This window comes from Crocuta crocuta, unplaced genomic scaffold (genome assembly GCF_008692635.1).
Source record: "Crocuta crocuta isolate KB4526 unplaced genomic scaffold, BGI_CrCroc_1.0 scaffold299, whole genome shotgun sequence".
Lineage (NCBI taxonomy): Eukaryota > Metazoa > Chordata > Mammalia > Carnivora > Hyaenidae > Crocuta > Crocuta crocuta.
The window spans coordinates 12260900-12277243 of record NW_027532747.1 but is presented as its reverse complement, the minus strand read 5'-3'; the positions used below and the strand labels follow the sequence as shown (position 1 = coordinate 12277243).

At 48.0% G+C, this 16344-nt stretch overlaps 1 protein-coding gene across 3 annotated transcripts in view; it reads right to left on the bottom strand.

Moving 5' to 3' along the window:
* Positions 1-16344, bottom strand: part of FOXN3 (forkhead box N3) — a 235549-nt gene that overhangs the window by 99167 nt on the left and 120038 nt on the right. For all 3 annotated transcript variants that reach the window (XM_077780862.1, XM_077780863.1, XM_077780864.1), the window contains exon 4: positions 14717-14781. In XM_077780862.1, coding sequence (XP_077636988.1) covers positions 14717-14781 — 65 coding nt within the window. The remainder of the gene's footprint in view (positions 1-14716; positions 14782-16344) is intronic.

Genomic DNA, 16344 nt, shown 5'->3' with positions numbered 1-16344 from the left:
CGCAGGAGGAGTATGAAGGACTGTCAGTCAGACCCAAAGCCAGGTCCCTCCAAACTCAGTTCTCTATGTTGTACAACCGCTATTTTTGGAAACCCTATTTTCTTTCAAATTTATTGACTCACATGTCCAACAAATGCCATTTATAGTTGAATTGCCTTATACAGAGAACAGCTATACCACCCCTGACCCCAGCCCTTGACCCCCACGCGCACTCACCCAGTGTGATGGCTTCTGATACAGAACTCATTTTTTCATTTACCATGTTCTCTTCCCCTTTGCTACATCCTGGATTGTGAACAATTTTATGAGTCTCCGCATTAACAGTGTCTTAATTTTAAAAATTAAGCTGGGAACTAGCAAGTGAGCCTGAAGAGGTTCCATCTCTGGTCTTGAGCTGGATTTTCATTATTCAACTACTATTCTTCAAATTATACTGATTTATGATGTGATTATTACAGCTTTTCCTAAGTAGCCTGGGTAATGAGAGAAATGCAGAGACGTCCCAGACTGTGGTCATGGGGGTGGGGGGTGGTCTCTAACACCCCTCTGTCTGCCCGGCCAGCTCCCCACCTCGCCTCTGCTTCTTAGTCTGGGCTCCTCTCTCACGGGGTCAGTACAGTATGACCTCCCAGCCTTGGCCCCAGAGGTGCCCACAACAACTCACATTGTTCCCAGCACCTTCCGAGGTGGTCATGTGACACCGATCACTGGACACTGATCACGTGACGCCACGCAGCCACCCAGCACCAGTTTTCCTGCCCACGTTTGTGAAGATCAGGTCTCAGTTCGTTACCCTTCCTTACATGCCTAATTTCAGTGCGAGACTCAAACTGCATCAACAACCCCCAAGTCCTCAAAGTCAAAGCCACCTCCACTACCTTCATCAGAATCTCCCCACCTTTCTACCCAGAACACTTTGCTTTCACCTTCCCATCTTCTTTCCTGTTAGGAATAAGGTAAGCCATCTCAAGGGGACACGGCCATCTCCATCCCAACTCATCCTAGCTCATCCTATTTCTCCTTTGTTACATCTCGAAGTACTGTCTGTGCACTTACTTGTGACCCTCCTGCGTTTGGCTGTGGGTGTCACTACTTTGTAAGCTAGGCTGAGTGTTCTCACCATCGCTGCAACATCACGGCGCCTCTCGGAGCGACACTGACTGAGAAGTGCACAGCTGACCATGTCTGGCAGACTTAGGGGGATGCAGGGGCCGCAGCCTCACACAGCACTAGCAACACCTCTCTGGGAAGCTTCTGACTTCCTTCCCTCTGAGTCTGAGCTCCTTTGCAATGGCACAACCCAGTGAAGCTTTTTGGTGATTCTGCCCCACAGCCAGACTGCAGACTCCTTGAGGCTGGAGATTTCTATCTCTATCTCCAGCCTCAAGGGGTACCTAGCACATGCTAGGAAAGGAAGGAATGTTCGTGAAATGTATGCATGTAATTCACTGCACTGACTTGGACTGAGCCGTGTGGTGTGCCCTGCCCCCCAGCCCCAATTCAGAGGTTGAAACTTCAACCCGCAGCATGGCTGAATTTGGATAAGGTTAAATGAGGACCTAAGGGTGGGGCTCTAATGCAACAAGACTCTAATGGGGCCCTAATCCAGTAGAGCTGGTGTCCTTGCAAGAAGAGGAAGAGACCAGCACACGCGCGCGCACACACACATGCACACAAAGGCCATGTGAGGACACGGTGGGCAGGCAGCCATCTGCAAACCAGGAAGAGATGCCCAGGAGAGATCAAACCTGCCGCCCCCTTGATCTTGGACTTCTAGTCTCCCGAACTGCGAGGAAATGCATTTCTGTTGTTTAACTCGCCCAGTCTGTGGCATTTTGTTACGGCAGCTCTAGCCGATTAACACATTCACCAACTGTCCCAGCATCTTGTGTGCTGAAGATGGGGCTCGGGGACTAACCCTGGCTGTGAAGGGAAGTTCACGAAGATACGGAGGTTGGTTGCTCAGGGTTAACCCCCGGCAAAGGGCAGTTGTATCCCAGCTTCCGTCTTACCCTTATCCCCCATGTGGCAAGTCGAGTTAAACCAATATATTTAGGCAATCCCCACTCCGTCAGGAAAAGTGAATGTCATCATTAACTAAGATTCTGGGCCTCTGGGAAATTACTTTAACTTGACCAACACCACCTTATTCCCTGAGATCTTGATAATCCTGTACACCCATGGATAATGGCCATTATCACAAAAAGAAAGCTGGAAGCGTCCCAAGAGGGAAGGTATGCACTCTGGCCTTAGATCTTCCACTTAGTGGCTACATATACTTGCATATGGAACCTGTGCAAGAAACGCAAGTTTCTGTGTCCTGTGCTTTTTCTTTTTCCTTTATTTCTTTTTCTTTCTTTTTTTCTTTTTACAGATTTTATTTTTAAGTAATCTGTACACCCAGCATGGGGCTTGAACTTACAACCCCGAGATCAAGAGTCTATGGACTGAGCCAACCATGCACCCTCCAGTGCTTTGCTTTTTAAATAAAATGGCTGTGCCGTTGTAACGGACAATTCCTTCTCCCTCCTTTGAGAACTGACCCAGACTTGCATCTGGAGAACCTTTCATCTCCCAATCCATCAGTGTGCTTCCAAGTGACGTTTCCAGTCTCCCCGCCCCCAGCATAAAACAATCAGTGCCCCTCTTCCCAATTCCTCTGGTCACACTGATGAGTCCCAGTGGTCACGTGATCCAGGCTGGTCTAATTACAACGCTGCTCTGAACTTCTCCTGAGGACAATGAGGAAATGTTAGATTCAAGGCCGATGTCTGTAGACCAAGAAGCTGTGCCAGCCACCTTGTAAACTCAACGAGAGCTTCTCTGAGCTTATTTCCACCAAAGGCTAAGGTGAGTTTGTGAACAGAGACAATAGGCGTTATTACTACCAATTTCCACCAAAGCTAAGGTGAGTTTGGGAACAGAGAGAATAGGTGTTATTACTACCAAGATCCTACTTGGTTAAGTCACCATCTCAGAAAAGCTCTCTAGCTCATCCTCTATTCTTGTATTTGACAGCCATACTGCTGAGTGGGCCTCCTAACACCAATGAAGAGGCTGGAATTCTACTGACACACAGAAATCATCAGGGACATACGTTTAGCTTAACTGAGGCCATTCACCGTTGGTTGTACACACACATATAGACAGACAGACAGACAGACAGAGACACACACACACACACAACCCCCCAATCAAGCTGGGTTAAGTAAAATGGGGAATTCAGAGCTCATCTAATCCAACCACAGAAGGACAGTGGTACGGAAGAGGGCCTGCCATCTCTGTTTCTTCAACTTGGTGCGATTTCTTAGACACTGGTTGACTCTACGTGGTGCCCCTTGGTGAATCTAGCTCATCCTTCAGAGGCCCCAGATCTGAAGTAAGAATTACCCGGCCTGGACTGGGTTATATACCCATATCTCAACCAACTGCTAACTAAGGCCAGCGAGCTCCTGTAAGAAATTGGTACTCCTCCATTTGCAACATATATATTGGAAAGTGGGCTGGGGGAAACAGTGGATCCCAGAAAAGCACTCCAATAGCTGCAAAATTTTAAAAGTGAAAACGCTGGGGTGCCTGGGTGGCTCAGTCATCAGTTAAATGTCTGATCTTGATTTTGGCTCAGGTCATGATCTTGGGGGGTCAGGTTCGTGAGACTGAGCCCCGAGTCTGCTTGGGATTCTCTCTCTCCCCCTCTCTCTGCCCCTCCCCTGCTTTCATGTGCACGCACTCCCTCCCACTCTCTCTCAAAATAAATAAACATTAAAAAAAAAAAAATAAGAGTGAAAACTTCATTCGTAATTGTTTCCATCCCCAACCATGGCAAAACTTAAAGAATGAAGTCTCTAAGAGTCTCAGAAATACAGTACACGCACATGATAAACAGAACTGGCCTTTTTACAGGTCACAGCCTTCTCACCTCTTGTCATGTCTTCACAATCTTGCTCACTTTGTGGGGAATGAACCCACAGCCAGCACACTAGGTTAGAGCAGCTCTATGCACAGACCTGTAGTTCTAACACCTGAATGCAATTTGTGTCAAATCAGCAGCATGAGCTCATCCTAAGTTTGCCCCATTTAAAAAAAAAAAAAAAATCACAGCCCCCAATGGGGCCAACCCATGTGTGCTAGGGTCACCATGTAGTGGGGGACAAGTTCAGTATGATCCTTTCTTTGATTTTCTCAAGTTCTGGATCACTGCCGAGTATGTCTCTCCTTTCTTTCTCTCCCTCCCACCTCTGAAATGCATCTTTGCAAATAGTTCGTATTCTGGCACAATCAGAGGCACAGAGAGTGGAAAAAAAACCTGGAGTACAGATCATAAGCTATTCTAACTCATCCCCAAGGAAGTTTCTTTCTCTGTGTCACATTTCTGCAAGATCTTAGTCACTCCACAGTGTCAGTGAGAGCAGCTGGCAAGAACTCCAGTCTACTCGTCTTGCGGGTATCAGGTATCTTGTGGGTATTTGTCTTAGTGCAACAGGAGCTTCAGAGGGACTGGGAACAGTCTTAAATACTCCTGAAGGTAAAATGTTGGTTCAACTCGGGAAGGATTTTTTTTATGTTATTGTGATTTGGGGGTGAAAGCTATCGAAACCCTTAGGAAATGGCAGAAATGCTTTCCATAAGCATGATGAATTCTATTTATTAAACACTCAGCTATTGCCAAGCACTGTCCCAGCCCCTGTACATACAGTATTTTTTAATCCCATGAAACAGTGCTATCCACTGACCCGCTAGGAAGGAAAGACTCAAACCCATCAGGAAGTTGCTTGAGGCCGCACAGCTGGCAGATGGCAGGGGCTGGGCTCTGTACCCAAGGCTGGCCAGCTACAAGGTCTCTCTACTCTTCTCTCCCGGGCACGCTGCCTCCCCGGGAGTGAAAGCAGTGGTGACAGGAGATCCTGCACAGTGCCAGGGATGCCACACAGACTGTCATCAGCTAATCCCCACAATGATACCGATCTTGCAGCACTGGTATTTCTGCATTTTGCTGTAGCTCAAAGAAGTTCATGTAAGTTGTCCAAGGTCAGACAGCAACTGGGTGGCCAGGCAGGGAATGGATGAAGGTACACTTGATTTGAAAACTGGGGTCTTTTGTCCTCAGGCATCATGTGCAAAGGCCAATGGAATAGCTGGGCGGGACGGAATCACCAGAGAAAAGAAGGATAGGCCGATGGGGCAGGAGAAAGTATTCTTACAGATTCACAACATGGAGCAGTAAAAGCCTGAGTGCCTGGGCCACATTCACTTGTGTAGGCAGGCGCGCACACACGCGCGCACACACACACACACACACACACACTTCCAGCACACACACACTTCCAACCTATCATGTGCTCTGCAGTGAACACCCCACCCTGGAGTTCTCAGCCACGCCTTTTGGTCGTCGAGGGAACCAAACAAAAACACAAACTTGACCTCTGCGAGTTTACAGGTAGAAGCTTTTAAGTGCACTTCTGAAACTGTAATGTGAACAGCTCATTGAGTACATTCTAAAAAACTCTTCATTGCAAGCTTCTTGGCAATCGCATAAAAATATTTCTAGACTTCTATCCAAGCACAGTTAAATAGAACTTCAAGGGGAATGACTTTTCCAATTGTATTTTAAGATTGAGCACTTTGATAAAAGCAGGCTCTGCAGCACAATGTGATCCAAAATTGTATAATCTTTATATATTTTATAATCTGATACAATTTAATAGATAAGAAAAACATTTTTAATGCTCAAAACTTAAACTATAAGGATATATTCCTATTGATGGATTATAACTGGTGTAAAAATATCTGTATCTCTCTATCTACCACTTTAAAATTCAGACTCAAAATATTCATTCTGTAAAGGTGTGCGGTCCTCTCATTGTATTAATCTTTGGATGACTAATTTCAGGATTTCCCTTTTTCTCTATCTACAGTCTTTAAAAGATCTTAAAGTCAGCTGTTTACAACAGTCCTGTGCAGGGACCAAAAGAGAAAGGAAACACCTCAATTACTTGAACGGAAGAAGACAACATTTCCATCTTTAAGTCTTGTCATTGTAAACTGCTTTGCTTTTTTTTAAAATGTTTATTTTTGAGAGAGAGAGAGAGAGACAGCGGGTGAGCAGGGGAGGTACGGAGAGAGAAGGAGACACAGAATCCGAAGCAAGCTCCAGGCTCTGAGCTGTCAGCACGGAGCCCGATGTGGGGCTCAAACCCACAAACTGCAGATTCATGACCTGAGCCTAGGTTGGACACTCAACCAATGGGGCCACCCAGGAGCCCCATTATAAACTGCTTTTGATCGTTACCACAGGATTCTCCCCAGCCCCAGTCTGTAGCACACTGCAGAACAGGTAAACACCTCCAGTGGAAAACTTCAAAAACAACCGTACTGAACCAAAGATTACTGTGAGTCCAGGTTTCTGATCCTGGCTTGGTGACCTTGAACAGCACATCTGTAGGGGCTTTCCTTTTCCCATCTACAAAATGGGAGTAAGAATACCTCATGTATAAAGCTAATGAATAACGTAAAGAATATATATGTCCAGACACAAAAGGTCACATATTACGTGATGCCATTTATGAAAAAATGTCCTGAACAGACAGGTCCCTAGAGGCAGACAGCAGGCCAGTGGCTGTGCGCTGAAGGTCCCGGGCCTCTGCACCCAGGCCTGACAGGCGGCTTTTCTTTCTTTTTTTTTTTTTAATTTTTTTTTTTTAATGTTTTATTTATTTCTAGGAGAGAGAGAGAGAGAGACAGTGTGAGCAGGGGAGGGTCAGAGAGAGAGGGAGTCACAGACTGAAGCAGGCTCCAGGCTCTGAGCTGGCAGTCAGCACAGAGCCCGACGCGGGGCTCGAACCCACGAACCGCGAGATCATGACCCAAGCGAAAGTCGGACGCTTACCCGACTAAGCCACCCAGGCGCCCCGGCTTTTCTTTAATTCCAGCCTCCCTGGCTTCTCTATGTTGGGGTTGCTCCCACCCGTCCCCTCTTTCTGACACCTTCTGCCCTTCATTTCAGTGACTTTCCCCAGTTTCTGACTAAGCTGCTTCTGCGCCTGTCTTGCTGTTTTCACTACCACCGCTTTCCGTCATGAATCTACATTCCCAGTGTGGACCTTTTCCCTCTTTTTCATTCTGCTCCCCCTTGAAAATCTCATGTGTGCCCCTAACTGCAGTGGCCATTTGCGGGTTAACAACTTCCAATACTCCCTTCCCAGCCTTGCCCGCCCTTCTCCTAACGCCAGCCTGTGTCCCCCCTCGGGGTGATGGCGACATCACCCTGAAACAGGAGGACCGGCCCACGGATCCTGCCTGGCAGGGGCCTGACCCAGCGGCGGCCCTCAATGCCATGTCCCCCATCCAACTGGCAACGCCTCCTGACTTCCCTATTTCTGTCCACAGGCTCCCGTTTCCTCAGGGTGCAACCCTGGGCTTCCATGAAAATTGTTACTTATAGACGGTGGGAGAGAGACCAGCTGCCGTCCAAGTCAGAAGGGAAAATCCCGGCTACGGGTCTCAGATTCCACGCCAGGCTGCAGACACCGGGGATGCCGGGGTGACTGCAGACACCGGGGATGCCGGGGTGACTGCAGACGGGGCGAGTTTGATTCCCAGGAGACTGTGATGGTCAGAATTGGCCAAAGACTTCTTTTGAAACTGCATTTCCTTATATATTTTTCACTAACTTAAGAGCCTGGTCTCAGTCACCACCTATAGGACATGAGTGATTAAAGAGGTGACCGGCATGTCTTTAAATTCACCTGTGAACAAAGACAGCGTCCGGACTTCTACTGTGGTTACATAAATACAGATAACTCAGCGCAGAACAATAAGACAAATGATGCCAAGAGAAAGAGGCCCCTCCTAAAACCCAAAGGTCTCCGCAGGCCGAGAGAGTGGAGATGGCAATTAGGATTAGGTCCTGGGGGGGCGGGAGGTAGGAAATGTAGAGAGGTTTTCCTCTCCCCCTTTCTGTTATTACTTTATTTTTTCCAAACGGGCGTGCCTGGGGACAACGGCCGGGAGATTTATGCATTAGGTGGCTGCCCTCCTTTGCAAAATGGACAAAGGAGTTAGCTTGCCGAGCAGATTAGATGAAAGAAGCCAGAAAGCCCAGGGGCTGCAATCGAATGCGGCAGAGGTGAGTGGGGGAGGGTCAAGGCAAAGCCCGACAGGCCCTGAGATCCCATCCACGGTCTTTCTGGAGAGAAGTACGGTAGTGCTACGGCCTGTGCCGAGGCCGCGCAGAGATGGGGTCCCACAGGGCCACCCTGCTTCCACAGGGAAGGAAACAACAGTGAGCTGGCAGTGAGAACGGAAACCAGGCAAAGGAAAGACAGACCAGGAGTCTGCTCCTTCGACATATTTAGGAACTTTTCACCTTGCCTGTATCTGCCAGGATGGATGATCGGGCACCTCGGGAATGAAAGAGTCACAAGTTCATAAACCTTCGCTTTGACGGAGCCTTTGTGAGGGGCCAGGCAGGCCCTGGACGGGACTTGTGTTTCAGCTTCACATTCTCCTTTAACCTCTGCAAAGGTTCTGAGGAACACATCTGGTAAAACTGAGGCCCAAGGTCAAACATCTGGTGCCCGGGGAGGGAGGGACTTGACCTGGGGTTGGTGTGGCGCTAAATCCGTGCTCTCTCTCTCTCTCACGTGGCTCTCTACACACCTGCCGTGTACATAGAATTTTAGAGCAAGGGGTAGAGCTCCGTGTTTGTGAACTTGGGTGACCTCTCAAGGAAGCAGTCCTATTTGAGAGGAATCTGAGATAAAGAGATGAGCAAATATTTTAGATCTAAGTATAAATCCAGTGGGATCTGGGGCATCCCCAGTCTTTGGCCCTGTTCTGAGAATCACTAACCCAACAAAGGAACAAGGGAGATTTTAGCAGGGAAGGTAAAGAACACAGGGATATCGATCACATTGAGATTCCAGCTCGATTTTCCTACTTTCCCAGGCAGAGTTCTGTAGAAAGTTCTAATCCCCAACTCTGACTGGGAATGTAACACATCCTAAATGCCTTCTAACATGAACGTCTTTTTTTTTTTTAATGTTTTTATTTCTGAGAGAGAGAGAGAGACAGCGTGAGCAGGGGAGGGTCAGAGAGAGAGGGAGTCACAGACTCTGAAACAGGCTCCAGGCTCTGAGCTGGCAGTCAGCACAGAGCCCGACGCGGGGCTCGAACCCACGAACCGCGAGATCGTGACCTAAGCGAAAGTCGGACGCTTAACCGACTAAGCCACCCAGGTGCGCCGGAGCTGGTATTCCAATAGGAAACTGCTGCCACCACTAAGGTCCACTCCTTAATTCACAAGTAAGAACATGAAAACACGGGGCTGCCCAGAGGCTTGCCCAAGGTCGCAACATTCACCAAGTGGCAGCGGTGAGACCACAACCAGGACCCCTTGCTTGTAATGCAGTGCTCTTCCCACCAGAACTTGTTTCTGGTACACCGAGTCCTTGCTCTTGAGCCTTTCATGGCAGGAAATAGAATCAAAGTGAGGTACTGCGTACACTGTTGCGGTAACAACGCAGAGCAAGCCTGCGGCAGCGGGTGACGGCTGCAGGGGGCAGGTGCAATGATACTAACTCGCAGGCAGGGACGTACCTGCAGCCACCCTGGAGCCTGGGCAACTGGTATTCCCCGGAGCAAGTCATCCAATGGTCACAATCAGCCTCGGACATGTCTGACCAAGGGCAAGCACCCCTGTGCACTCACAGCAACAGCGCGCACCTGACAGCGGAAGAGCTGGCGGCCTTTTCCCCTCTCCGCTTTCGGGCCTAGAGCAGCACCATCCTGCTGTGGGCGCGGCAAGTGCCCGGGAGGTCTTCCCTCCACTTCATGAGCTCCTGCTGTGGGTTGTCAGAAGTGAATGGAAATAAAACTCTGTTAGACGCGTTACGGAATGTATTTTAATTCCGCCACTGCATCCTAAGGAGACAGATTTAATAATAATTAGCGGCCCAATCCTGGAGTGAGAGAGAGAGAAGAAGAAAGGGGAAGGGAGGGCTGGGAAGGCCGGTGGTGGGGGTGGGGGGCAGCAAGTGGGCATGGCCGGTGGCGGAGTCCACGCTAGGGCAGATCTGCCGGGAGGGCTGGGTGTGCGGCGCGGCGCCAGCATGGGCTGTAAGCCGGTGAGAGGGCAGGCCCTGACCAACAGTAATGGATGAGAGAGAGATGCTCACAGGTGGGATGTTGTGGGCGGGCCCTGGAAACACCTGCTCAGAGGACGAGGTCGAGAACAAAGGCAGATGGTCCCCAATGGTGAGCAGGCTCAGAGCTATGAAGGCAGAGGCTGGTTTCTGAACGAAACTGCCTACGGGCCCTACAAGGACCCAAATGGCAGCAGCGGGAGATAAAATGACCGTAGCTTGTAGGAACTTTTAGAAGCAGGCAGAGACACTGGGATGAAACCTCCTGGGACCAGATGAAGGGTCAGACCAGGGGTGAAGAAGGTCCTTAACTAGGAATTGCTACTCATTAAAGTAACTCTTTTCCGAGGGTGATGTTTAAATAAAGTAACCCAAATTTAAGTTTAAGGGGTGAACGGAACGTGTATGTGTTGGGGGGGGGGCGGGGGAAGCGCTAGGGAGTTTGGAAAAGAAAAAAGGTAGAACGCTTTACTCATTTCATTTAAAAAAATGAGACATTATTAACCAATAAAATAAAAAAAATGTATTTCGAACACATAGAGGCCATAACAGAGACACACAGACATGTGGAGACACCTGTCAGCTGGTCACTCCTGCAGGGCTCCCAATAAGCCACACTTCTCTGTTCGGACCTGCCCTGGGTGCCCTTTAAACAAAGGGTTTGTCCCCTTCTGGCACACAGCTAGGTTTCTATTGTACAAGAACTGAAGTGCTCTCTGGTCCCTGAAACTGCTCACATCCTAAAATTGTCTCTAGCAGCCTAAATGGCATTGAAAATAAATACTGTGAATTGATGAAATGGCCAATTATGTTAAGTACCCATGCCTGGTGTAATCCAAACCAAATCTTCCCCCATTATCCTCAAAACTGCTAGATGATTCAGCAGGCCCTCTCGCCGGTGACTGCAAGAACCGAATACAGAGTCCACACTCCAGAAGGACCTTGGGTGCTTCCTTACAGTGAATTCTCACAACTGGTTTTGTGCTGGGGGAAAAAACCCTACAACTACTATGTTTCTGCCAGACAGTGAATAAACCAAACAACTAGGAGACGTGGGTTCCCCACTGTAACCATGACGTCATGTTCCGTGGATTTCAGGATCTGACTTCTACCACATCCCCTCTGGACAGCCTGGCGCTCTGAGGCCGATCCTGCCAAGAATATGGGATGTCATCATCCCAGAGTGCCCGTGAGTCACTCACTGTCTGCACCTGCCACATAACGTCCCCGTGGCCATGCCCTCTCTTGCCTACAGAGTCTTGCTTCCCCTTCTTGCGGTGCCTTTTGCTCTGTTTCCACACAGCCACCGTCTATTTTATAAGGTCTTGTTCAAGGTGTTAGCTCTCCCAAGACCGGGCAAGCCCCTACTCTCCTACCCTCCTGACAAAAATAAGCCTCCCTCCTCCGAATGATGTGACACGTCTGCTTCTTCTGCCATGCCCACGTTCCCTTAGCCTCAACTCCAAGGGCCACTGACCCCCAGGGAGCCCGGGGCAGACAGTTCTGCTGGGGGGAGGGGGGTGGGAATGATCAGCTGGGCCCTGTTGCCTGGTGCCTGGTCTTTATGGCACCTTCTACCCCAGTTCTAGGAACTGGGTTCTTGAGGGCATCCTGTTTGCCTTCAGTCCCAATCTCTGTGGTTGGAACCCCGTTAAGACTTCTTTCCTAGGCTAATTATCTAGGGGGAAAAAGTTCTCCTGGTTGCTACAGGGGGAACAGAAGGAATGTGTGCATATTTTGAAAACGTAAAGTATAAAGGTGACAAGGTGAGTATATAAATCAGGTACGTTTTCTTCTGTATTGTTTTTTTTTTTAATTTTTAAAAGTTTATTTATTTTTGAGAGAGAGAGAGACACAGAATGTTAAGTGGGGGAGGGGAAGAGAGAGAGAGACAGAGAGAGAGAGAGACCGACAGAATCCGAAGCAGGCTCCAGGCTCTGAGCTGTCAGCAGAGAGCCCGATGCGGGGCTCGAACTCATGAACTGCGAGATCATGACCTGAGCTGAAGTCGGACCCTTAACTGACTGAGCCACCCAGGCGCCCCTTGTACTTGATTCTAAACTGACCCTTCCGCTGGCATGACTGTTTATATACCTGTACTTTATTGTAAAATGTTCACTCCTGGACATGAGCAACTTCTTGATGAACCAGTACCCCACCAAAGGAACACAAAACTATTAATTAGGGAAAACACACACATAGTTTGAAAAATCTTAGCACAATAAAGGTGTCTCCAGAACTCCATATACAGATAGAGCAAATATAATACACAGCAAAGAAGAGTTGTAGGAAAAACTTGAATCCTTTCCTACCCTCTCAAACTCCAACTAAGAGTCTTCCGATTTTCACATGTACAAAAAATAAATAAATAAGAAAAGAAAGGCTGCATCGAATTGGATGCAGATTGAATAAGCATCTGAAATCTGTAATAATGTAATTCTCAACGCTTAGAATAATTAGAATTTTAAACCCTCTCCAGAAGAGAAAAAATGTCCACACCCATGAGATAGAATCTCACAGTGAAATCACTCAACTTCAGAACCTTATTGATGTTTTGCTTCATGCTTTTGCCCAGCAGTAACAACCAAAAACTAATATCCTCCAAGCAAATCTTACTTAACGTGAAACTTAATGAGTAAAAATCCTACAAGAAAATGTGCTTGCTAAATAAAATCCCTCTTCTGAAAATAATCCAAACACGAATGATACGAATATCATTGTTACAGACCTGACAGAAAAATAAACATTCACATAACTCTGAAAAATTCCCAAAGGCTCATCATAACTGGTTTCCATTTATGCTACGTGAAGGGAGAACAGATGTTTTCTTTTTAAGTATGTATTAATCTTTGAGAGTGGAGGGAGTTCCCTTTTTTCTTAAATATTAAGGGGATCTATAATGGTCATTAAAATTAGGATTAGTCAAAACTTCCTGCCTAAATTTCGCCTGTACCACGCAGAAAGGCAAGGAAATCCTTTGGTTCCTGGTTTCACAGGCTATTAAAAAGATGGTATGCGGGGCGCCTGGGTGGCTTAGTCGGTTAAGCGTCCGACTTTCGCTTAGGTCATGATCTCGCGGTTCGTGGGTTCGAGCCCCGCGTCGGGCTCTGTGCTGACTGCCAGCTCAGAGCCTGGAGCCTGTTTCAGTCTGTGACTCCCTCTCTCTCTGACCCTCCCCTGCTCATGCTGTCTCTCTCCTAGAAATAAATAAAACATTTAAAAAAAAAAAAAAAAAAGATGGTATGCAATTGCATGGCCTATAAAACAATAACACAAACGTGATGGCATCTCTTTGAGCTACTCTGGAAACCTGAAGATAAATGTCCCTTTTCATAGCCACAATTATATTCCACTCTTTCACGCACCTGGCCAGTGTTCAGCATGCACTTTTCAAGAAAAGATACTAACCAGTTCTAAACCAACCGAAAGGTGCTCCGAAAGAACACCGTACTACAAGCCCAGCCCAGTTCTAAAGCTCTTCGTACAACCAGAACCATCTGCTTTTGGCCAGCTGTACCATCTGACACTTAGCCAGCCCGCGGAGGCTGATGGGGACAAGAAACTGAAAGGGCCTCAGAGGCCCACCGATTCCAGCTTCTCTGCACAGCAGACATTCCCAACAGGGATAACCTGCAGCATCCGGAAGGCATCTTATGGCTACTTTTCATTCTTTTTTTTTTTAATGTTTATTTATTTTTGAGAGAGAGAGACAGAGCACAAGCGGGGAAGGGGCAGAGAGAAAGGGAGACCAGAATCCGAAGCAGGCTCCAGGCTCCGCGTTGTCAGCACAGAGCCTGACGCGGGGCTCGAACTCAGGAACCGCGAGATCACGACCTGAGCCGAAGTTGGATGCTTCACTGACTGAGCCACCCAGGCGCCCCTCTTATGGCTATTTTAAACCATTTATTCTTCAACTTGATTTGGCCATTTCAAAAGAAACTTAATAGCCACAGCAGGGACGAAAGGCAGCTGGAATTCCTTGAGCACGCAGGGGAGGACGGACAGCAAAGCGGCAAAGGGTGAGCTGGACGACAGGAAGGATGTCCTGCTGCAAAGGATGCTCGTCGGGACGGGAGAGGGGTGGCTGAACTCTGAGCCTCGGAACAAACCACAGGCAGCCTTCCAGGCACATGCGGATGTTAGGGGACAGCGAGGAACAAGTGGAACCACCACAATAGCCAGAGTGCCGGAACCCCCCAAACAGTCCTCATTCGCCCGAGCACTGAAAATATGTAACAGCGTTTTTGTTTTGTTTTGTTTTGAACCAGCTCCGTTTATGCCAGTCATACCCTGACTGCCACGTAATTCCAGTCTCACCAAAGCAAGCCGGACGCTTCTGGAATATGACCAGCGGTGACCAAACGAAGAACCAGGCCCGGATTCGGAATAACAATTCACAGCAACCAGGAGACGTGAGTAGGAAGAAATAAGGAGAAATGGACAAAGAGCCCCAGTGCACAGCAGCCACACTTCTTCAGACGGTGCCCGCTCCTTAGGAGGACAGAGCTCCCGCCTGCTACCCAGCACGAGGGCACCGAGCGAGGGGGTGGGGAGGGCCGCTCCTGGACACCTACCTTGCAGAAGGGCTCCATTTCTCTTGAAGAAGGTACTGCCCGGCCAGATGGGTGGACCTGATGTGCTGAAACACAAGAGAAGCCAGGGTGAGCATGGGCTCATTTGCACTCGCCCCCGTGCCCGTGGAAAAACCACCTCTCCAAACGTATCGCTTAGAAGAGACCTCAACATGCTTCCCAAAGATGCATTATTTACACCCTCTGGAAATGCATTTTTATTTTTTTTTTAACATTTATTCATTGCTATGTTTTGTTTTCTTTTTTAAGAGACAGAGCATGAGCTGGGATTGGGGGAGAGAGAGAGAGAAGAGTGAGACACAGAATCTGAAGCCGGCTCCAGGCTCTGAGCTGTCAGCACAGAGCCCAATGTGGGGGCTCAAACCCACGAACTGTGAGATCATGACCTGAGCTGAAGTTGGACGCTTAACCGACTGAGCCACCCAGGCGCCCCATGGAAATGCACATTTAAAAACCGTGAAGTAGTATGGGGCACCCGGGTGGCTGGTTCTATAGAGCATCCAACTTTGGCTCAGGTCATGATCTCGCAGTCCATAAGTTCGAGCCCCGCATTGGGCTCACTGTTGGCAGCCTGTCAGTGCAGAGCCTGCTTCCTCCTGCCCCCCTCTCTCGGCCACTCCCCTGCTTGCACTCTCCCACAAAATGAATAGACATTTTAAAAAATAAAATAAATAAAAAATAAACAAAAACCGTGAGGTTTTATGCTGAATGGGCTTCGCATTTCACGGAGCAGAACCTGTCTGCGTGGGTGTTCTGGCTACGGCCCTGGCGCCTCCCTTCTGGGCACTGAAATCACTTTCAAGTAAATGAATGGCAAATTCACACAGTTCAACCTCACGATTTGTAACTTCAGAATGGTTGCGAATTTATTCCTAACTTTATAAATTTACATGGCAGGGAACTTCTATCCATGTCTTCTGGGACCACGTGGGTTTTCCGTCACTTCCTAGTGACACCTGCCAATGAGTAATGCAAACCTGCCTTTGTTGGCCTTTATTCTCACCAAATCCTTAACATGACATAAAGAGCTTTGATGGACTCCCTCCCTCCCCCAGCCCCTTGTTTCGTATCCTGTTTTCAATTTCCTGGCTTACAATGTTGCCCTCAGTACCCTATAAAATATTTTGTAGACGTGCTACCGCCCACAGCTGGGTCAGAGGAGAGGCAAGAAAATAAGAAAGATCAGTATAAACAAAGACACTTTTACTACATTTATAGATGAGGATTTTCATGGTTTTAAGATACCCAGTGAAAAACTTTATAACCAAGCCAACCTTAGTAAAATATCCTTAGAGGGGGAAGTAGGTTACTCTAAATCAAGGATCAGTTTCGATTAATGTTAGAAAGCACTTAGTCAAAAATGTTACTACATCCAACCCAGGAAGCAGTACAAATTACCTTCGCTACAAAATAGTCTATGGCAAAGGATACTGGCTAATGCACTGTCTATCACGGCACAAAAAGGAAAAAAGTTGGTTTGGTAACAGATTTGTAAGTTCGGCAGACACGTGCACACACGTGCACGCATCGTAAGAAATCTGAAGGGCTATGTAACGAACACTTTACCAATCAGCCAGGTCAACGGTAGTAGTGCAGGATGGCAATCAATA